The sequence below is a fragment of the Alexandromys fortis genome, unplaced genomic scaffold (assembly GCF_014885135.2).
Source record: "Alexandromys fortis isolate MF-2015 unplaced genomic scaffold, M_Fortis_MF-2015_v1.1 scaffold_140, whole genome shotgun sequence".
In the NCBI taxonomy this organism is placed as follows: domain Eukaryota; kingdom Metazoa; phylum Chordata; class Mammalia; order Rodentia; family Cricetidae; genus Alexandromys; species Alexandromys fortis.
In genome coordinates, this window is record NW_026068048.1 from 752,958 (window position 1) to 776,479 (window position 23,522).

A 23,522-nucleotide genomic window follows, 5' to 3' on the forward strand; every position below is an offset into this window, starting at 1 on the left:
AGCAAATCTGGTGGGACATTTAAGGGACTGAGTATTCCTGGGTGAGTCACTGCTCTGCCCACTTCCGGAAATGTTTCTGGGGTCAGATGAGATAAAGTTTTTCCGAAGGCGGCAGGCGTACAGGGATGTTCAGCATTGTCCACATCCTCTGTGCAGCGCTGAACCACGTGGAGATTACTCCCTTCAAGTCACCAGTTAACCTGGTGACTTCAGAGAAGGTCTGTTGTGCAGGAGTCTTCAATACCTGCTAGCAGGTACCCTCTGAACAAAGGGAGCTGACCTTGGACCAGAGTCTCTGGCCGCACCTCGCTGAACCTAACGTTCTTTTGTTCTTCATGATTTTTTTTTTTTTTACGGTTTCCTTTATTTAGTGCCTGGGAAACCAAATCTGTCAGATACCACACTGATTTCCCTCTTTTTTAAAATAGGGTTTTTAAATGCTTGGGAAAAAGTCTCAAGCATGGTGGTGCACACCGCTAATCCTAGCTCTTAGGAGGCAGAGACAATGGATCTCTGGGAATTCAGCCCACCTGGAGCTGCATGGTTAGACCCTGTCTCAAGAAAATTTAAAGTGTCTCATGTAGCCCAGGTTGGCCATAAACTCAGCATGCACCTGAGGATGACTTTCAACTCTTTCTCCCTTTGCCTCTGCCTCCCAGTACTGGGATTACAGGCAGCGCCATCACTTCCAGTTTTCAATTTATCCTTTTTTTACTTATTTAGGTTTTCAAGACAGGGTTTCTCTGTGTAGCACTAGAACACACTCTGTAGACCAGGCTGGCCTCAAACTCAAGAGATCAGCCTGCCTCTGGCCTCCCAAGTGCTGGGATAAAGACGTTTGCCATCACCAATCGGCTCAATTTTTTTTAAAGCCTAAAAAAGTTCAAGTTGACTTTAAAATACTTACTAAGTACATAAGGTAAAGATGGATATGGAATTGTTTAGGAGACTGAGATAACTGCAGAGACTATAGGGTCAGTCAGTCTGTACCCCCCCACTCCCCAGCTATTGGTTAAAGAATGTGTGGGTGGGAAAGGTCCTTCCAAAAACACAGGAGCAAGCACAACAGGTGGTAAGTAGCAAGTCCCTAGTAAGGTCAGTCAGTAGCCTTTCAGGTAACATTCAATACATCATAGCTAAGAAAAAGGCCATGGGTCTCCATCGACCAGCTTCTGAGGACTTTCTGCGGACAATCCAAGTTAATGCCTCTGTTTACAAGAAAGAGAAGGATGTTTAAAAAAAAAAAACAGCCAAAGGGGGCGGAGTGGGGTGCACAACATTAAAATAAGTGTCTCAGGGACTTTTCTAATCCATGGGAGATTGCTCCTGGGCTCAAACTCCTCAAGCACTCAGATCAGGGCACCAGGTTTGTTCATTATAGAGATGGCACTTTCTGTCAGAGAGCCCCTCCCTCCCAGACAGTCTGCCCCACCTCCTCTTTAAAAAAAGAGGTTACAATTGAAAAATACTGTTTCTCTTTGACTCATTGAATTTAGACTCCAGATACCTGGGCAATAGGCTAAAATGTCCCTCGTGAACCTTCTTGAAGTGGTGTTAAGTGCTGCCCTGCCACTTTCAGATACTTTATAACAAAGCTACCCGTCTACACTGCCAACACTGTAACTACATTTCCTTATAACTCTGCTTTGATGTTTCAACCAACTTGAGCTCTCGAACTACCCAGGTAATAAAGACTTCTTTCACTAGTCCAGGGACCATGGCTTTGTATCTGCCTCCATCGGGGCTTTAATAGGTCAGTGTTTCAGTTACCTTATCCACTGAATCGCCAACTTGCTATTATCACTAGCCTCTCATTTCCATGAGAAAGGTAGAGAAAAAAATCTTTAACAAGGTAATGTGAGTGTTCTTATTATTCTGTAAGACTAAACACATAAATAAAGGGGACGGAAGGAAACTGAGGGACAGGAGCTGAGTGCTGAGAACAGGGACACGGAGAACAAAGGAAACAAGAATAAGCAGGTGGACACTGAGTTGGGACACACAAGCAGGCAGGACCGGGAGATCAGCATCTTGATATTCTGGCTATTCAGACACTTGAATGAGTAAGTGGGACTACAGCAAACGGATGTTGGCTTATTTTCTCCCCTTCAATGTACCAGCAGGAGCAGCAGCAAAACAATTTAAAAAAAAAAAAAAAGAGATCTGGTCAAAGGCTTGTGCAATTCCCAGCACACTATAAATCAGATGACAAAAGCCTAGAGTGTTCATCTCAACAGCCTCTCAAATTCCTTGGGCCTTCCCAAACTGATGCTTTTTTGGCTCCCTCCTCCTGGCTGTCATCTGCTAGACAGCACTGCCAGATAACCTGTACTACACACTCACTTAACTCTGGAAAGGTCGCTGTCTGGCCAAAGTTGGCCATGAATTGAGTGTATATTGAAATGGCAAAACTGTCCTTACCTGCTTGTTAGGTTTAGACTTGGAATCTAAGACTAAAGGCCCTGCTCCCCTGCCAGGTGATAAGTGACTATGTTAGATGCAAGGATGTATTTTAGCTGATCTCCCTGCTAGCCTCCCCCTTGGATGGGAAGACAAGTATCACAGCCTCACTTCCTGGTGGGCTTTTTGATAATTTTTTTTCTTTTTCTTTAAGACAGGATTTTGTTATGTAGCCCTAACAGAACCGAAACTCTTTGTAGACTGGCCTTGAACTCGTCTATAATCCTCCAGACTCTGCCTCCATGCCCAGCTAGAGTCTTTCTAAATAACCCAGGCTTGCCTTGAATACATTCAGTCACCCAAGCTGGCCTCCAACTCTAATGATCCTCCTGCTTCAGCATTCTGAATCCTGGACTCACAAGCAAGTGCTGTGATTCTCCTGGGTTGCTTTTGCCCACTAACACTTTCACCCAACTTTCCCTACAAGGCCAAGCAATTGGCTGCCACTAAATGAAAGCTTTTAGCATGCCTTCTAACTGGAGAATGAGTCAGTCCCGCTGCCAAAGAAGCCTCCCAGTTGGTCTCAGAAGCTGGAACCAGAGAGGGTGTTGCAAAAGGTAAAAGGCAACCCCTGGGCCACACCCTAGACTGCCTAGGATTAGTAAAGTGGTAGACGCCACCCCGGGCCACAACCACATCTCAACTCTCAACTAAGAAGAAGCCTACCCTTTCAGAAACTTTTCATATTTTTTCTTGTCTTTATTTTGTTTTGTTTTGGGAGGACAGGATTTTTCTGTAGCTTTGTAGCCTGCCCTGGAACTCACTCTTGTAGACCAGACTGACGACCTGAAACTCACAGAGATCCATCCACTTGCCTTTGCCTCCTGAGTGCTAGGATTAAAAGTGTGTGCAACCACTGTCTGGCTTTTTTCTTGTCTTCTGAACTAGGGTCATACCATATTTATTGCCCATGCTGGTAGGCCCTGAACTTGAGATCTGTCTGACTCAAGATCCTGAGTGCTGGGCTTACAGGAGAACACACATTTTCCAGCAGGATGGGAGGAACAGGATGCTGGCTGCTGAGGCACTTCCTCCTCTCTCTTCTCCCAAGAGGGCACACAGCACATATATTCACCCAGATCACATACTTACTCTTGTTTCCAGAGGACAACCCAGTTTGGCTACTTTTTTTGTTGTTGTTAAGTATGTTATTCAATTTCAAAAGCTGCTAAGGAGCTGTTAGTCTTAGCCAGCTCCTTGGAGAGGAACAATCAGAGCAATGGAGCAAAATACCAGATGGCTACTGTGGGGTCTAAAAGAAAAAATGCCGGGGGCTGGCTTATAAAAAAAAAAAAAAAAAACACTATCAGAACTTTCAAATAATTAACTCACATTTAATACAGGCTGAGCCAAAGGTCAGGGTCTAACCCTGAGGTCCGTAAACAATGGTGTGCCAGTGAACACTCAAGCTCAGAACAAGGCGTTTCCTCTTACTGTAGGGAGAGGTTTGGGGGTAACTCTCAAGAGAACTCAGCCTTCCACAGGAGCAGGGGATGTTACTGAAGACATGTGAGGACAGGTCTACAGCCACACAATCCTAAGGATGACCAGTACCTGAACGGGACAAACTAGGAAAGGGAACTAAGGACTCTTGATTGCTCAAGGGTTTGCTTAAAGGCCTATAGTTCCAAGCTACTCAGGAGAACGAGGCAAATGGATCACCTGAGCCCGGGATTCAGGGACGGCCTGAACATAAACCTATAGACTAAAACAGTAATACTAAAACCTTCTTAAATCCTTTTTGCTGTTGTTAGTTGGCAGGGGACCAAGACAGAGTTTCACTGTAGCTTTGGAGCCTATCCTGTAACTTGTTCTGTAGACCAGGCTGGCCACAAACTCAAGAGATCCTCCTGCCACTGTTGGGATTAAAGGAAAGGCGTGCTCCACTGCCACCCAACAATATTAGTCCCGTCCATCCAGAGTGTTCATAGCTGCCAAGGAACACCTGCTGCATAACCTCCATACTGATAACGCCATGGGTATGGGGGCCCCTAGGATTCAGAGCAATGGCTTACAGACACATTCTTGACCTGGGCCAACTCCTGCTTCAGCTGCTGCAGTCACAGAGTTTGAGTGTGTGGACAGGTATGGCCAGGACTGTCAATTTTCTGTCATTCACACTCACAAAGGTTGTACAGGATCATGGGAAAGGCACAGCCACAAAACAAAAAAGGAAAGTCCTAGCCATCTTACTGGGGGTTGGGTTGGAGGCTCTTGAAGGAAGGAAAAAAAAACGCACCTACTGATAGATTCCTTTCCAGACTCCTCCCCCCACTGCACCCGTGCAGGCCAGGGTGCAGAGGTGAAGCAATACTTTTCCCTAAAGGACAGCTAAGTGTAAATATTTGTTGCAGTTATAAAGCAAGCTCACTAGAGCCAGGCCCTTACAGAGCGCTGAAGCAACTGCAGGCAGAGGATGGTATAAGCCACCCTTGTCTTCCACCTTTCCTGGATGGGAAGGAAGGAACCAGGAAGGAACAGGTGAGAATGACACGGGTAGCAACGGGCAGCAACGGGTTCTGGTGAGTTCTGGTTCCCACCAGGGCCTGAGTACACACCAGCCTCACCATACGGGTTCCCTTAAGAGTGGGATAGAAAGACAGAAGCACCAAAGGTTGGTGGAAGATGTGAAAGGAGGGTGCCCTTCTAGCATCTAAGAAAAAAAAGGGGTGGAGGGATGGCGGCACACATTTTCTTAAACACTAGAAAAGATCCAAGACATTCTCAAAGCCGATGCTGTGATCCAGTTTCCTTCCAACTTTCAAAGTCTTTCGGCCACTTTCAATCTTTTCCAATCCGGTATGGCCTCAGGCAATAATTATTGTTGGGGTCCAGACTAGATCTCCCCTTCCTTTCAAAATGTATTCATTCACCAGCTAGCAACACACCCACTCCATTAGGTAAAAAGGTGTAAGACACCAACACCAATGCTACCTGCCACCCGTTACGACTGCTCAGAACATTCAAGCTGACATTGGTGATCGAGCCAAAGTTACACTAGGCCCCAGCTCAGGCTGCCCAGTCACAGAGCACCAACTCCCTAGAGTTGCCCACAGGGAGGTCCGGGAAATTTCACCAAACCGGCTCTCTCCCACATCCTCAGGGTCCCGCTCCCAGCTCCCAAAGTCCAAATTTCTTGCAGATCCCCTTTGCAAAGTCACCAAGAGGACCTTTCTGATCCTCTCCCATTTTACAACATTGCCCTAAGAGATCAAGGGTCTTGTCAAAACCACAGTGCCCATCAGAACGTTACAAATCTGGAAAGTCTAAAACTCTAGAATGCATTAAATCGCTTCTAATTTCAACTACCTCCCACCCTCGTCACACGCTCGCGAACCCCCCCACACTCTCACCCACTCAACACACCCTTCTTTAGCTCTGCCTGCAGACGTTCACACCCTCTCTTACCAGAGCTCCCCTCTCAACCACTTTAGACCCTGTCCCCATCACCACCCATGGCCTCCTACTCTGACCTCCGCTTTGCCACTGTGGCTGCTCTTCTACACTGCCTCACCTCACAGTATCGTCAGAAAACACTGCCTAGCAGTCCCTTACCTGACCCCCCTTCCCACCCGAAGCCACTACTCTCCCTGAGCACTCACTTCGTCCTTCTTGAACGAAACAACCCCTTTCTCAGGCTCCGTAGAGTCCAGGGCCATTTTCCCAAACTAACCCCCTTCCCTCATCCTGCATTCCAGCTTTCACTGTCTCCCTCCACTCTCACCCTTACCGGACTACATTTCCCTCGTGTGCCTGGAACTCCTTCCTGTTTCACCACCTCACCCTTCAAAGCACCCACAAACACTGTTGGGCCTCTCCATCAATTCCACTTCTTTACCGTCCAACCTTCTCTTCCCTTTACAACAGGGCACCCTCTGTAAATCTCACCCCCTTCACAAACATCTCGTGCCTAGGCCCCACTGAAAAATAAACAAACCCGATCTTCTCAGACCCCTAGTCCCATCAGACCATCTTACGATCCCTAGCCAGACTCCTTAGCCCCCCTTCTTCACCTTCCCTGATTCTCCATCTCTTCTAGAACTCACATACACACACAAAGGCTTCCGCAATTCCAATCTCTGATTCTCTGACCTCCAGACCATCTCTTCCACCCCGGGGTTCTAAAAACCCCCAGGTACTATCCAGGCTCCCCAATTCCCTTCCCGGACCCCGTTGCTTGCCTGGGCCCTCCCAATCCTTCCTCTAACCCTGCAATTCCGCCTTAAAACCCAGTTCTATTTCAATCGCACGATCATCACCTCAGTTGCCCCAGTTCCCCGCCCAGCCTTCCACAGCCTTCGACAGGTTTCCCGGATCTCATACCTAGCCTCCACTTTTTTTTTTTTTCCCCTCCAGACTGCCAACTGCTTCCTCAACCTCTGCTACCCCTCTGCGGGACTCCAAATCCCTTCCCGGTCCCGCCAACTGTTCTCAGGACCCCCCCCCCCATCCAGTGCCTCCCCGTACTCCCTCCCCCGCAGGACGCCACCCAGCCCGGCCCGCGGGGCCGCGCACCTTGCGCTGCTGCTTCTCCCAGGCCGGGTCCAACAGCAGGTCCCGGTCCCAGTCATCCTCCTGGGCCATGTAGTCGCCCATGCTGCCGCCGCCGCCCGCGCCATTGCCGCCGCTGCTCGGGCCGTACTGGTACGCCTGGTTCGCCGCGTGGTAGTCCACCATACCGCCGCCTCTCGCTAGCCCGCCAGCCGGTCCGCTCCCGCCTCAGCTCCCGCCCCTATGCCGGAGCCTCCGACTCAGCCGCCGCTTCAGCAGCTTTCAGCCCGCCCAAGACTGACGCCTGCGCGCTACGCTCGCGACGCCTGCGCACTGAGCCGCCGCCGCCGCCCTCCCGCGCGCGCGCACCTGAGGAGCCGTGCCCGACACCAGACGTTCGGCGCCTGCGTAGAACACACCTCCGGCTGCCCGCCTAGCGTGGGAGCCCAGGCGCCTCTCGCGTGAACGCGCGCGTCTGCGGCCCCCCGCCGCGCGCGGCATTCTAGGGTGGGCGGAGCCCAAGTCATGAATGATTCATAAGGCGGGGCTCGTCGTCCGGCTTTAACCTGTTTCGGGGTGGAACGTGTTCCCATTCAGCCATTCAGACGTAATCAAAATTTATTGGCTGCCTACTGTGTGCGAAACCCTGTTTTATGCCTCGGCCCTAAAGAAGTCAAAAAGCTCCTCATGAAACTATCGTCTAGAATCCCTGCATTGTGGTACATGGGGCCTCTGGTCTCAGGCCGCTGAGACTGAAGGATAGATATAGCATGCTTGGGGCCAGCCTAGGTTAGTTATATGGGAGGCCCCTATCTCAAATCAAATAAATGGTTGAGCTTAAAGCTAGGCCTGGGGACAAATACCTGTATGTCAGACTTGGCATACAGGAAGTTTGAATCTGGCCTGGACTATATGAGGACTTTATGAGAGAGAGAGAGAGAGAGAGAGAGAGAGAGAGAGAGAGAGAGAGAGAGAGAGAGAGAGAGAGAGAGAGAGANGAGAGAGAGAGAGAGAGAGAGAGAGAGAGAGAGAGAGAGAGAGAGACTGACTGGACTATAAAGACTTCAGGGTAGGTTCATGGAAAATTATATTTAAAGAAAACTCGAAGGATTCACAAGATATACATGGAGCTGGGTTAGATTGGAATAGAGAGATAAACAGTAGCTGGGAAAGCAGAGGATCTTTTTGGACTTGTCTGTCCTCACTCAACGAACACTAAACACCTACAATGTGCAGGCGCTGGCCTACTAGGAACAGAAACAAAAGCCTAATCAATTATCAAATGACTAACCTTGTAGTGGAGATGGGCAATAGTAAGAAACCTGGAAACTAGGCTTGGTGGTGCACTCCTTTAAACCCAGCACACAAAGCCAGCCTGGTCTACAGATTGAGTTCCAGGAAAGCCAGCGCTACAAAGAGGAACCTTATCTCTAAAAAACCAAAAAGCAAAAAAGAAAGAAAAGAAGCACACACGGGAAAAGAATAGTGCCTCATTAACAGGCGTCTGAAATCGGATTTGTTGTCCAGGTCACCTCCATCTTTAAACACAGTTTCAAGCTTCCTCCTCGCAGATGCTGGCTTCATCTTCTCTCTACAGGGTTTCTTCAAAAGTGGCCATCACACCAGCAGCCTTCTCTCTGCCTCCCACTTTCTTCTCCCTCCAGCCCCAGTTTGTTGCTGTTGTCTGTTTTTATTTGTTTTGTTTTAGTTTTTCGAGACAGGGTTTCCCTGTAGTTTTTGGTGCCTCTCCTGGAACTAATTCTAGTAGACCAGACTGGCCTTGAAGTCACAAAGATCTGGCTGCCTCTGCCTCCCTAGTACTGGAATTAAAGGCGTGCCACCACCGCCCAGCTGTTTGGTTTTTTTTAATTTACATTTATTTATTGTGTGTGGGGGGGGCAGGAGTGCGCGTGACACACGTGGACGTCAGACAGAGTTTGTCCTTGGCTTCTACCACTGGAGTCCTGGGAATCCTGCCTTGGACCTTCAGACTGGGCCACGTGGCTTGCTACCCCCTTCTCTTGCAGAATCTTTTTTTTTTCCCCCTGTACTGGATATTAAAGTTAGGACCTGCCAGATGAGCCCTCTGCCAATGGAACCTTATCTCCAGCTCTTTTTTTTTCCTTTGTATTTTGAGGCAGAGTCTCACTAAATTACTCACATTGGCCTGGGCCTTGGGATAATCCTGTTGCAGCCCCCAGGGTAGCTGGGAACACTGACTGTACGGCCAGGCCTCCCCCTCCTCTAGAAAACACACATTTGTCTGAGTCTGGAGGATTTCACTTGACATGATGGTTTCCACGCCACGTTTTTTTTTTCTTTGAGGCAGGGCTTCTCTGTGTAATCCTGGCTGCCCTGAAACTTGTTCTGTGGACCAGGCTGGCCTTGAACTCAGAGTTCTGCTTCACAGAGGCCAGCCTCTGCCTCCTGAGTGTTGGGGTTAAAGGTACGTGCCACTACCACTCAACCTTCACGTTTTCTTATGTGTGGAAATTTGGTTCTCATGCCAGCGTAGGCTTTAAAATAGTAAGAGTTTCTATTTACTATGGGGGAAGGTTCTGGGGTTTCAGACCCAGAGGGTCCTCCACATCTGGGTCCTGGTTTTCCTCTTAGCCTACCTTCCACTCTCTCCCTAGCTTGCTGGCCTCCTCGCTCCTGCCTCCTGACCGAAAGCTCCTAAGCTTGCAAGGCCTTTGCACACAGTACCGTGTTGTCTGTCTGCTGTACTTTCCCCACATTCCGAATCTCCATGACTCACAGCCTCCTCTTCTGCAGATCTCTGCTCTTCCAAGAGCCCGTCCCTGACCGCTTTATAGAAAATAGCTTTGTGGGTTGGAGGAGTGGAGGAGTGTTTTGTTGGAGCTCACCAGAGAGGAATTGGGGGTGTGCCTCAGCTGGTAGAGCCTAGAATCCAGTAGTGAGGGTTTGGGAGCATGGCTCAGAGGTAAAGGGCTTAGCTAGAATCCACCGGTGAGGGCCTGGGGGCATGGCCTACATACAGGTTGAATGCTTGCCTAACCGGAGGTGCTTAAGTTGCATTCAGAAGTCCGCTAAACAAGAACTGCCTCCTGCACCTTTGTCCATAATACTTTTCACTGTTGATTGATTGCTGTTCTGTCTTGGCTGTTTCTTTCCCCAAAATAGCAACCCACAAGGGAGGGAAGGGGACCTTTGCTTCAGATTCTGTTCTAGCCCTGGCCTCTAAAGCAGTGTCTGGTACCCAGAGGAATCTTACTGATCCGGAGTGAATTTATGAATGAATGGACTGAAAACCAGGTGTGTAACTCAGGTGTACACTCAGGAGGATCTTCTAGTTCAAGGTCAGTCTGGGTTACAAGGAGACCTTGTTTAACAAAACAAGACCTAAACACTGCTGCAATTAGGGGCTGGGAGACAGCTCGGCCGGTAAAGTTAACGCCAAGTCTAATGTCTTAGGGTTTCTCTTGCTGCAAGGAAACACCAGGACCAAATAACAAGTTTGGGAGGCATGAGTTTTATTTGGCTTACACTCTTCAAAGAGGCCAGGACAGGAACTCAAACAGGGTAGGAACCTAGAGTCAGGAGCTGATGGATGGGTGCTGCTTACTGATTTGCTCCTAGTGGCTAGTTCAGACTGCTTTCTTATAGAACCCAGGACCATCAGCTCAGGAACGGCCCCAACAACAAGGGGCTGTGTCCTCCCATCAATCACTAGTTAGGATATGGCCAGCAGGCTTGCCCACAGCCCAGCCCAGCCTAACCCTATAGAGGCATTTTGCTCCCCTCCCACCCCCATGGGGTTTCTCTTTAGCTTTGCAGCACATCATGGAACTATCTTTTGTAGACTAGGGTGGCTTCATACTCACAGAGATCCGCCTGCCTCAGCCTCCTGAGTGCTGGAATTAAAGGCGTGAGCCACCACCACCCAACTGGAGGCATTTTCTTTCTTTCTTTTTTTTTTTTTTTAAAGGTTTATTATATACAGCATGCTTTCCTGCACATCAGAAGAGGGCACCAGATCTCATTACAGATGGTTGTGAGCCACCATGTGGTTGCCGGGAATTGAACTCAGGACCTCTGGAAAAGCAGTCAGTGCTGTTAACCTCTGAGTCATCTCTCCAGCCCCTGGAGGCATTTTCTTAATTGAAGTTCCTTCCCCTCAGATGACTTTAGCATCTGTTGACATTAAGCTATGCAGCACACCTAATGATTGGAGTTTTATCTCCAGATCCTACACAGTAGAAGCATTCCTGACCTCCACAGGTGGAGTGTACACTACACCAAAATAAGCACAAAAAAATTCGAAATATTTTAACTTTGTTGAGAAAATCAGGGTGACCTCCTAGATTTGGGATCTGAACAAAGTGTGAGACCTTTACTAAAATAAGGACTCCAGGGAAAAGGCTAATTTTTATTTAAAGGTAGGGTCTCTAGTAGCCCATTTTGACATCAAACTCACTATTTGAGGATGTATGTGTAGCGCTCCTGCTTGGCCTAGGACTCTCGAAGTGGGTGTCATTGGCCAGCAGCCCTCTGCGGGTCTCAAATAAGCACAGCTGGTTCTATGTTGAGGGTGACGCACCCAGGTACCCTGAGGACAGAAGAGTGCAGATGCCCTGGAACTAGAGGACTGTGGACTATAGCGTGGGTTCTAACAACTGGACCCAGGTTCTCTACAAGAGTGGTGAGTACCTGTGATCACTGTGGTATCTCTCCAACACATTTTTCTTTGAGACAGGATCTTGCCATGTACCCCTGGCTGGCCTGGAACACAGATGCACCTGCCTCTGTCCCCCGAGTGCTGGGATTATAGTATGCACCATGACCAGCACAAAACTACTCCAGACTTTAAGACAGCAATGGCTGGTATGCCTGTTAGTCAGCGTTCCACAACCCAAAGTCTCCCTGTAGCTGGGCCCGATCTTAAGTTCCAAGTAGTCCTCCTGCCTCAGTCTCCAGAATACCAGGAAACCATGGCTGGCCCCTGTCCCTTGTTAACACTGTAAGAGAAATCTACCGAGAAGACTGCCTCCCAGGACAGGAGCAGACAGTGGAGTGTCATGGTGGCCCTGGGAGCAGCTTGAAGGGTGTGTGTGTGTGTGTGTACATGTGCACTCACTCACATTCTCTAGCCAGTAAGTCAGTCAGGAATGGACTAATGTCAGCCAGACTGAAAGCAGGGAAAGACAAGGCTGCCAAAGGACAAAGGTCATTTCTACAAGACAGTTGGCAGGGGGGCCAGCATACCAGGCCTACCCCCCCACCCCCACCATGGCCGGCAGCACCTCAGGCTGACTTCCCAACAGAAGTTATTGTTCCGTCCCCAGAGTTAGGGAGTTCTAGTTCCTGGTGCTTGCTCGTGGGGTCCGGAGACCAGAGCAAAGGGTGTGTGCCCCACCCTGGTTCACGAAGATAGGATCCTCTTAGGAATGTTGTGTGACTGCAGGCAACAGGGGAGGTTGAATAGGCAATCAACCCACTCACTGGTGTGACAGATGGGGGCCCCAAGGGAGATGGGAGTGGCCAAGGCAGAACATTTACAGGGTCACTTATCTCTAGTGACTTCACCCTGACTCTGCTCAAGGTCACCTGGCCAGAACACCTGGAATGCCTTGGGTGTGACCTGGATTGGGTGGCAGGGAGACGCTGACTCGGCAGGCAGTCTGGTAACCTCTCTGACCAGAACAGCAGAGGCCAGCCAACAACCTTGGTGACAGACTCCACTGCCAAGTGAACGCTGACTCCCGATTCCTTTCTCTGGTGAATCAGGGAGTTTTGGATTACTGAAAGAAACAGGTGAAAGGCTGTTAGAGGAACAGGAGCAAACTACTTAAAGCTCTAAGTGTGGCAGATGTGCATACATGGAGATCAGCCTCCCAAGGGCGGGGATTACAGGTGTGCTCTTTGTGACACGGGACTGAACAAATCGGAACTAAGCTATAGCCCTAACAAATCCGACAGGCAGCCACCCAGCCTCTGTGAACCCCGTGAGGCCCCCAGTGTGGGGTTATACAGGTATGTACATCTTATTTGAGCAGCAGTTTATTGACCGATCCCTTCCACCTGCTTTTAAAGACAGGGTCTGATGTAGCTAAGAGTAGTTTTAACCCCTGATCTTCCTGCCTGTACCTCCCAAGTGTTGGGACTGGCAGGCCACCACTCCCAGGAGGGCACTGGCCAGATGCCACCTCCAACTCCACCCCACCAGTTGAGGAAGTGCCATACTCTCTCCTTTCTAGATGAGGGCACCAATGACGTGTTAAAGACACAGCCCAATCTCTGCTCCCTCAAGAGCCCAGGGCCCCAGGGTGGCAACTCCCCAAGCTGTTCACCATCCTGGCTCATCCTGGGCTGACTCAGTCAGGAAGGAGGGGCAGGAAAAGGCTATAGGGTGGGGCAGAGGAGGAGGTGGAGGGGAAAGGCCTCAGCTCAGGCCACAAGTTGGCTCTCTGAGGGCAGAGGCAGGAGACAGCAGGGAGGAGTGAACAAGTCTTTATTAAAGGCACACACAGTTACTGGGAGGAGGCCATGATGCTGGACACACCTGTTGAGAAGGAGAAACCCAGGTCAATTTGGGAAGAGGAGGAGCCACCTCCCAGGGAGTCTACGGCCTTCAGGCAGTTTGGTGCTATAGCTTAGTGGTTCTTAATAGTCTGTGCCTCAGTTTCCCCATCTGTAAAAAGCATCTCTCTTATAGGATTATAGACTACATGAAGAGCTTGAACACACCTGGTACTAAGTATGGTGTGCATTGTTCTGGTTACTTTCACAAGTTACCAGGCAGACAGTTTCACTGGCCTGCAGACAGAACCTTCTATGGAACTCTGAGACAAACATGGTGAGCACTGCCTGTAGCAGTGAGGGTGCCCCATGTGGAAACGACACAGCTCTCTGCTGCCCAACTTGGCTACTAGCTCCCTGGCGCCCATCACTACAGCCGGAGTTGGGAGAATGGGGAGGGAACCTGTCCTCCTTTCACGGCATTTCCTCCCCTGACAGAAGAGTGAGGCAGGACACCTAGCTAACTGCCCAGTCGCTTAAAGACAGCAGTTTGCTAGGTAGCCTAGGCTGGCCTTCTACCTCCTGGGAGCTGAGACTAAAGACAGGAGCCGCAAGCCACACCTGCTTTTGTTCTCTCTGGGTTGGTCTGTTTACTCAGTGCAATGGTGACAGAGGTCACTGACATTCATTGAGCTCTGCTCCTGACCCTGGGCTACGTGCCCCAACAACTTAACCCCCCTTCACGCGGACCCTTCCAGGGGGTAGGCACCATGCCATTTCTATTAGTTCCAAGTTACAGTGAGCAAACTACCTTATGGTAGGACCAAATGACTCATACACGAAGAACCACAGGCTCCATCATAATTGTTAGCGTCACTTGCCTTTTTAAAATAGGAAACTGAGGCACAGAGAAGTAAGACTAGCCTGGCACAGGTGAAGCAGGGAAGGGATACACCCTGCCAGGCCCCTCTAGGTCCTAGAAAGAGCTAGAGACAGAGAAGGCCACCCAGCACCCATAACTGGATCTCCTTGGATGCAGATGCAGGCCAGGAAGGAAGGGTCCACCCCGTGCTCTGCTCTGATGAGAGTACCGCAGCTCCCAGTCCAAGGCCCCAGGCCACTCACTGTCAAAGTCGATCTTCTCCACGATGTTCTTGGGCTTAATGCTCTCTTCCTGGCTGCAGATGAAGATCTGCCCCGACTCGTCGGCGCTCCAGCCATACTTGCTCATCCATACCTTAAGCTGGTTGTCTAAAGGTGACATGGGCAGGGTGGAGGTGTTGGTAGCCTGAAGTCTATCTAATCCCAGAGGTTTTGGAGGCAGGGTAGTCAGGGTTTGCCAACCTAGGCCCCCCTTTGGCCTCTAGGCAACTCGTGCCTTCAGGAGGCTCATTCTGCACTTGGCCACCAGGGGGTGCTACTAGCCCCCACCCTTTTAAAATTCTCCTGGAACTCTGTAGACCAGGCTGACCTCGAACGGGCAAAAATCCACGGCCTCTGCTTCCCAACTGCTGGGATTAAAGGCCTGCGCCACCTGTTTCATTTTTGAGAAGTAGTTTCTTGTTGCCCAAGGTGGCTTGGAACTCACCATGTGGCTGAGGAAGACTTAAACTGCTAATCCTCCTGCCTCTCTCCCAAGTATTGGGATTATAAAGTGTGTGACTCCAGGCTCAGTTTCCCTTAGTGCTCCTTTCTATTTCATTCTATTTTTTTAAAAGACTTATTTATTGATGTATACAGTGTCCTGCTTGCACACCAGAAGAGGGCACCAGATCTCATTATACATGGCTGTGAGCCATCTATAATGAACTCAGAACATCTGGAAGAGCAGCCAGTGTTCTTAACGGCTGAGCCATCTCTCCAGCCAATTGTATTTATGTGTGCAAGTGTGAATGGACACAGGGTTCGAGAGAACATAGAATTTCTTGGTGCTTGTGAACCACCCACCATGGTTCTCAAAACTATCTTTGAGATTGAGCAGCAACTGCAGGACCCTCTCCAGCTCCCATGCTTCTTTTTGAAAATGATTTTGGTTTGGAGGGAACTTTGAAGTCAATCCGACCAAGGCCCACCCGTGCTCACTGTCACTCCAGAGCAAAGGCCACTGGAAGTCTCACAAGACTGCAAGGGCAGCTGCCTGAATCATGCCGCTCTGCTTCCACAGCACACATGACAGAGTGACCACCTCAAGACACTGGGGCCCCTGCCAAATGCTGTCCCTCTAAAGTAGCCTCACTACCCTTGGCAGCACCAGTTACTACAAGATGCAAACATCTTGTCCATTTTGCTCCATCTAAGAAAAAGATCTGAGCTTTTGTAGTCACAACCACGGTCAGCATCAGGACCATTGTCTGACACAGCTGACATTCAAATATCTTACCCTAAGGCCCATGCTTGTCTGCAACTTGACAATCCTCTTGCCCCAGCTTCCAATCACTGGGATTACAGGTGGACACACCTGATGGGAGCAGCACCTCGTTTTTGAGCGAGGGTCTCACTTTATGGCTCTAGCTGTATTCAACTCAGCGATTTAGAGGGACATCCTATTCCAAACCCTTAGCCCTTCTCTGGACCAAGTAATGCCCTAGAAATTGCGTGATGGAGTCCCCTGAGCTGGCTGAGCTCCCATGCCCCAACCACCTGCACCTTTGCAGACTGACACAAACACCACCAGGCCTCACCAGTCAGATCTCCAAGCATCTCAGCAAGCAGCCAGCGGTCGATGTGCTGGTACGTGATGCCCACCACATGGCAGATAACTGTGGAAGACAAAGACTGTGAGAGACTGTCGGAACACAGGCTAAGAATGGAGCTGTGCGGAATTCTGAGTGCTTATGAGAAAACTCCAGGAAAATTGGATCGTGACCTTCGTTTCTGTTCCTTCTAAACATGGGATGTTCTTGGAATGTGCTTTTATGCCGAGTACATAAGAGGGGGTTTGTTTCAGATGACACATAGCTGCTTACATTTATTATTCAAAAAAATGTTTCCCAAGGCAGAAGCGGTGGCAAGGGCCTTTAACTCAGAAGGCAGAGGCAGGTGAGCTGAGCTTGGGGCCAGCCTGGCCTATAGAGAACTAGTTCCAGAACAGTCAAGGTTACAGAGGAAACCATGCCTCAAAACAATCAACAACAAAGCAATAAACAAAAAAATGCTTCCCAGCGGCTTGAACTCATGTGAACTTTGCTCATATGATTCTTCTTAACCTTCAAAATATAAACTGTCGGATACTCTTAATAAAGCTGGCTGCTACAAGAGGCTTCAGCCTGCTTCATCCACTGACTCTGGAACAGTGAAGAAAGACCATTTCTTAGGACCTTGCTGACCAAGTCCCTCAGGAACCCAGACTCAGGAAGACTCACATTTTCGGACAGAGTCTTCAAAGCCAGTTATGCCTTCCAAGAGGTCCATGTTCTCGTCCAGGGCTTGCTGCAAAAGAAATGACACCCACAGTATTAACGCCAACAGTGCTATCTGCATTCATCAGCCAGAGTGCTGATGTTCTGGAGGCTGGGGCAGGAGGACCTCAAGTTCCAGGCCAGTCTAGGTTAACTGTCTCAAAATTTAACAAATAAGCAAATCTATTGCTGGGTATGGTGGTAATGTCTGCAATTGTCTGATATTTCTATAGCCTTGCCTTGGATGGAGCAGAGCAAGGCCTCAATCACTTCTCAGCTGTTCAAGGAAGGGCTGTAGAAACACACATGCTCACTGCCGACCCCGGCAGGCTGGAGGCCCATGAGAACTGTGGGCTTTTATTTTTTTCCCTCCTCTCCCATTTTTTTTTTTTTACTATGTAGCAAAAGCTGACCCCAACTCTTTCTCTAAAGGGCTATGTCAGAAGGTAGCACTTTATTCTTATTCGTGTATATGTGGGTCTGTATGTGAGTATGAGCAACTGTGGGTGAGTGCCTGGTGGCCAGAAGAGGCTGCCCAACAAGGATGCTGGGAACCACATTCTGATCCTTTGCAACAACACCTACCATGTTATTTTTTAAAGACTTATTTATATATATGTCTTATGTATATACTTATGTATATAGTGTTCTGCCTGCATGTGTGCTTGTGGCCAGAGGAGGGCATTACAGATATCATTACAGAAGGTTGTGAGTCACTGTGTGGTTGCTGGGAATTGAACTCAGGATCTTTGGAAGAGCAGGCAGTACTCTTAACCTCTGAGCTATCTCTCCAGTACCCCTTTTCTTTAATTAAAAAAACCTTATATATGATATATTATTTTATGTGTATGGGTATTTTGCCTGCATGTACATCTATGCACCATGTGCATGGCCAGAAGAGCATGCAGGAACCCCTGGAGCTGGAGTTACAGATAGCTGTGAGGAAGAGCTTAACTGCTGAGCCATCTCTCCAGTCCCTGGCCTGGAACTCTATCCTCAGCCTCCTAAGAACTGTACTTCTGGTGGTGGTGCACGCCTTTAATCCCAGCACCCGGAGGCAGAGGCAGGTGGGTCTCTGTGAGTTCGAGGCCAGCCTGGTCTACAAGAGCTAGTTCCAGGACAGGCTCCAAAACTACACTATCTCAAAAAGGAAAAAAAAGAAAGAAAGAAAGAAAGAAAGAAAGAAAGAAAGAAAGAAAGAAAGAAAGAAAGAAAGAAAAAGGCACTTCAGGCAAGGGCCACCCGCCTGGGTTAGCATTCCCTGGGCAGCTGCCCATGTGAAGGCTGGACAGACAGAGTGCTCAGAGCAGATGAGCAGAGTTTTCCACCTGACAGCACAGGACAAGGAGACAGGGTCAGGGTCAGACCGAGCCACATGGGCGCAAGGGCTTATCTGCCAGTCCTGGCTCTATGTGAAGATGGGGAGAGAGGACAGAGCCTGGGACTAAGCAGGCACCACTGTTTTTGCATGTTTTGCATGACAGGTTCTCACATAGCTCAGGCTGGCCTCAAAGTCTCCGTGCAGCCGAGGATGACTCTACTGCCCCCACCTTCTAGAATTGCAGACATGCTCTAACATGCCTGGTTTATGAAGAACTGGGTGGGGATGGCACCCAAGGCTTCCCACATGCGAGGCAAGTACTCCAGCACCCAAAGGACATTACCCAGAAGGCTTGAAAGTGGCACGTCTCCAGCAGGTCCCCAAGGTACAAGATCTGTCGGATGGGCCGCTCTTCTTGCTGGCATCAGGACACATTAAGGAATCAATGCGGAAACCTGTGGAGGCTACGGTGTGGATCTAGCCCACCCCTCTTCACTCATCTTCTCCTAGCTGCCATTTTTTTAAAACAGAAAAAGAGGGGGCTGGAGAGATGGCTCAGTGGTTAAGAGCATTGCCTGCTCTTCCAAAGGTCCTGAGTTCAATTCCCGGCAGCCACATGGTGGCTCACAACAATCTATAAAGAGGTCTGGTGCCCTCTTCTGGCCTGCAGACATGCACACAGACAGAATATTGTATACATAATAAATAAATAAATATTTAAAACAGAAAAAGAACTGGGAATTAGGATAGGGATGTGCTTCAATGCTTGTGTACTTGCCTCACGTGTGAGGGTTTGGGTTCCATCCTCAACATCACAAAAATACCCACCACCTGAGAGACAGAAGCAGCAGCAGATCTCTGGGAGTTCAAGCACAGCCTGGTCTACACAGCAAGTTCTAGGCCAGCTAGGGTCATACAGTCAAGACCCTCAAAATAAATGCATGAATAAAAGTAGATAGATTCTGAACGAGCAGGATGGTCTAGCAGGTGCCAGTTGGTGGTGGTGCACGCCTTTAATCCCAGCATTAGGGAGGCAGAGCCAGGCAACTCTCAGTTCAAGGCCAGCCTGGTCTACACAGCGAGTTCCAGGACAGCCAAGACTGCCACACAGAGAAAGCCTGTCTCAAAAAAGCAAACAAAAAGAGATGGTCCAGCAGGTAAAAATGCTGGGTACAAGTCTAACGAACCAAATCCCCAAAACCCACAGCGGCCTACTCTTAATTGTCCTTCGAATCCACATACACTCAGAGACACATGAGTGCCATACAGCATCACCCAAATTCTTGGAGCCCACGGTGGAAGGGAGAACTGACTATTCCAAGTTGTCCTCAGACCCGCATTATGTGAGACACACGAGTACCACCAGCACCTGAGGCTGACCCAGCGTCAAGCCGAGTCCAGAGCGGGCACTGGTTGTTTGGAGGTATGCCCAGATCCCTCCACCTACCCCGCTTCCCAGCCGCTGGAAGGAAGGATACATGTGCCTGGTCGATCATACATTTACACAAGGTGAAGTCGGTGTGGGGCAGGTTGGTGAGGGCTTTCAGCAGAATCTGGGCAGTGACCGTGGTCTGAAAGAAGGCCGGGTTGAACTGGTACCTGAGAAGAACAAGAGACATAACAATGGTGGCACCTCGCAAAGCCAGCCATAGTGGCATGTGCCTGCAATCCCAGCACCCAGGCAGATCACAACTTTGAAGCCAATCTGGGCTTATTTATACAAATGGATAAAATGATAGTCCTTGAATGCCATGACAGACAGGCAGGGAGCTGCTGTTCTTTTTAAATTGATATTTATTGAGCTGTACATTTTTCTCTGCTCCCCTCCCCACTTCAATCCTCCCCCAAGGTCCCCATGCTCCCAAAATCAGGAGATTTTGTCTTTTTCTACTTTCTACTTCCCATGTAGATTAGATCTATGTAAGTCTTTCTTAGTGTCCGCATTGTTCTCTAAGTTCTCTGGGACTGTGGTTTGTAAGCTTGCTTTCTTTGCTTTATGTTTAAAAACCACCTATGAGTGAGTATATGTGATAATTATCTTTCTGTGTTACCTCACTCAAAATAATGTTTTCTAGCTCCATCCATTTTCCTGCAAAATTTCAAGCTGTCATTTTTTTTCCTGCTTTGTAGTACTCCACTGTGTAAATGTACCACATTTTTCTTATCCATTCTTCGATCAAGGGGCATTTAGGTTGTTTCCAGGTTTTGGCTATGACAAACAAAGCTGCTATGAACATAGTTGAGAACATGTCCTCGTGGCATGATTGAGCATCCTTTGGATATATACCCAAAAGAGGTATTAATGGGTCTTGAGGAAAGGTTCTTTCCTAATGTTCTGAGAAATCGCCAGGGAGCTGCTGTTCTAGTCTGGAGTTTGGAAGCTAGGAATTGTGTGGGCTCCAACACCAACTGTATCTTCTATGTAAACTTAATTGCCCTGCTCTGGACAGGAAAACAGTTAATCTTCACAGCCACCAAAAAGGGTAGACACTGTCACAAACTCACAAAGGAATAAGGTTAGACCAGGCCACCTACATTCAGACTTTCCCACAAGACACACAGCCTGTAATACAGGCTAGCACAGTGAGCACTCAAGGAGCAGCCAGCACCGCCAGCAAACATCTCCACTGCACAGCTGCAAAAGCTAAAGCACATCAACCAGGGCACACCATCAGCAGAGGTAGGGGGACCTCTGAGTTCAAGGCCAGCCTGGTCTACACAGCAAGTCCAGAGCCAAGAGACCTTGACCCAAAAACCAAGATACCAAAATAAACTAAGTCATACAGGGGGTAGTGTACCAGGAAAGTATCCACTGTACTTGTTAGCCTGAGGGGAGACCCCAGGAGTTTAAGGCCAACCTGAGCTATATGGTAAAACGCTGGGTGGGTCTAGGGGGAAGCTGTGCCAGACAAGTTCTTAATCCCTGCACTTGGGAGAATGAGTTCAAGGTCATCTTGATAGCAAGTTTAAGGCCAGTGGGAGCTATAGGACCCTGCCTAAAAATATAAAAACCAAACTAGAAAAGGGGGCAGAGAGATGGCTTAGTCAGTAAAAACACTTATTGTGTAAACTCCTCGATGACCCAAGTTCAAACTCCTGAACCCATAAAGATGGGCTGTAGTGGGTATATTCGTAATCCCAGAACTCCTGTAGTCAGGTAAGAACAGTCTTCTAGAAGTATGGAGGCCAGAGGCCAGGTAGCCTTCAAAGGCAGAAACTCCAGAAGGTGGAAAGTGACAGGCAAGGTAGCACACGTCTTTAATCCCAGCACTCAGGAGGTAGAGGCAGGTGGACCTCTGTGAGTTTGAGGTCAGCCTGCTCTACAGAGGGAGTTCCAGGACAGCCAGGGATATGTAGAGACCCTGTCCCCAAAACCAAACACACAAAAAAGATGTAAAGCAAGAACTGACTGCTCCAAGTTGTCCTCAGACCTCCACACTTGCTGCACTCACACTCGTAAGAAAAAGGAATGAAAAAAACACTTAAGCCAGGGAGGCATAGAAACTTGTCTGCAATTCCAGCCTCTGAAGGTGAAAACAGCAGATTCCAGGAGCAAGCTGGTTAGCGAAGAGGAACTGGTTCAGTGATGCGGGGTTCACTAGGACACTGACTCAAGAAGTAAGGCAAAAGAGCGACTGAAGATGACTCCTGACATCAACTTCGGGGTATCACATGCATGTGCACACGCACATTCTTCCCACAGACATGCACATGCGCGCGCACACACACATAAAAATGGGAGAAGACAAAGGGCTCTAACCCAGTGCTGACAGGAAGATGCTAGAACAGAGCTTGAGTTACGTGATTACAGCCGAGCTCATAGCAAAGAGCCCGAGCTAAGCTGATTTTGATGCAAATACCTGAAGCCAGGCCTTAGAGCTCGACAGTGGTAACCTAAGGTGGGGGTCTGATAGGGCAGAGCATGCGGCAGAGGGCCAGCGGCACCAGCAACATGGTTGTTCGTTTACAGTATTTTGTCAAGCAATAGAACTGTTTTAAAAGATGAGCTTGTATATTTTGTAGTTAATTAAAAACAAAAGGAACAACAACAACAACAAAAAAAAAAAACCCTGCCCTGACTTGCTTAGCTTCCTAGCTTACACACCAAAAGAGCAGCCACATCCTGCAGCTTGCCCCGGGCACGTAGGCACCCAGTTCCCTACCCAGAGTGGCATCCTGCTGCTGGCATGAGGGTGGGAGAGGACAGACACTCACAATTTCAGGACAGCCAGGTTGGCCTCCAGATCATAGGCATTCTCCTTGGCCTGTGTCTCCACATACCGTTCCAGGGTCGCCAAGTTCTCAGGATTGTACCTGGAAGGGAATCATGATGGGTGAGTGGCCTGGCATGGCACCGCATGCCTTTCATGGGGGGGGGGGGAGACACACAGATAGGACGGGCAGGACTGCAAGCCTGAGTTAGTCTGAGATGTATGGTGAGAACCTGTCTCAAAAGGAAGCGGGAGACAACCAAACAGACAGACAGCGATGGGTAAACAGAGGGCTAAGGGGCTGCCACTGTAATTCGTTAACGTGAAGGTCACTCTCCCATTCTACAGCTTTAAATGTGGCCCTGGGGTATTCCTCCCTTTATTAGCCTTTTAATAAACCTACATTCGTTCGATTTTACAATAAATAATAAAGTTAGTACCATCCATTAGATCTACCCAGAGAGCTGACCAACTGTGCATTTTCCAGTAGCCCTACTGGAGCCAGGCAGGATACCTCCAACCTCAGCTAGTCTCCGCAGCCTGTATATGTGCCTTCCTGAGCATCTACTGGCATCCTCTTGGATCCCCTTCCGACCCAGTTCTATTCTCTCCTGCCTAGGACTACACGTGACTTGCCCTGGCCTGGCCCTGATCTGTCCTTGTTGTCACTATTGAAAGGTGTTGTAGCCCGGCTGGAACGAGAACCTAAGTCCAGGAAAGCAGGACCCGTGGGTGTCTCCATCACCTCCGGTTCCCACTGGCCGAGTAGATAGCAGTGAACCTTATGTTTGATGGTTGACAAGAGCGAAGAAGTGAGAGACTAAGAGACTAAATGACGCTGAGAGTCTTGGGCGGCGGTAAAAAGGAAAGCCAAGGGACGGAGGGAAACCTGGAGAAACACCACTCTGGATGAGCATAGAGCCCTGGCCACCCCTGGCTGGCTCCCCATCTTCTCCACCCCGCTTGGCCAGAGAGCGCCCTCCAGCCGAGCTCAGACCTGTCGATACCCTTGAGCAACTTGCCCACGTTCGCTCTCATCTGCTCAAACATCGCCATGATCACTGTCGCCTTCCGCAGCCCCAGCCGGAGTCGAACACCAGGCCCAGTGCACGGTACTCGAGGGCCGGAAGAAAAAACGTGCAGGAAGAGGAAACTACGTCA

The 23,522-nt window shown here is 49.2% G+C and overlaps 2 protein-coding genes across 3 annotated transcripts in view; both read right to left on the reverse strand.

The window, feature by feature from the left end:
- Actn4 (actinin alpha 4) overlaps positions 1 to 7,373 on the reverse strand; it is a 65,092-nt gene extending 57,719 nt beyond the window's left edge. Inside the window, exon 1 of one of the 2 annotated variants that reach the window (XM_050118939.1) lies at positions 6,976 to 7,373. In XM_050118939.1, the coding sequence (XP_049974896.1) occupies positions 6,976 to 7,137 (162 nt within the window). In that variant the 5' untranslated portion in view covers positions 7,138 to 7,373. The remainder of the gene's footprint in view (positions 1 to 6,975) is intronic. The other variant, XM_050118938.1, reaches the window with a different exon arrangement.
- Positions 7,374 to 13,406: 6,033 nt separating this feature from the next.
- Eif3k (eukaryotic translation initiation factor 3 subunit K) lies at positions 13,407 to 23,522 on the reverse strand. The gene is made up of 8 exons (XM_050118942.1): positions 23,359 to 23,522; positions 22,366 to 22,464; positions 19,629 to 19,749; positions 18,494 to 18,568; positions 16,794 to 16,860; positions 16,113 to 16,190; positions 14,557 to 14,682; positions 13,407 to 13,474 (listed from the first exon to the last, which is right to left on the reverse strand). Exons 1-8 carry the CDS (start codon positions 23,415 to 23,417, stop codon positions 13,443 to 13,445), a joined length of 657 nt encoding a protein of 218 aa, XP_049974899.1. The 5' UTR covers positions 23,418 to 23,522; the 3' UTR covers positions 13,407 to 13,442.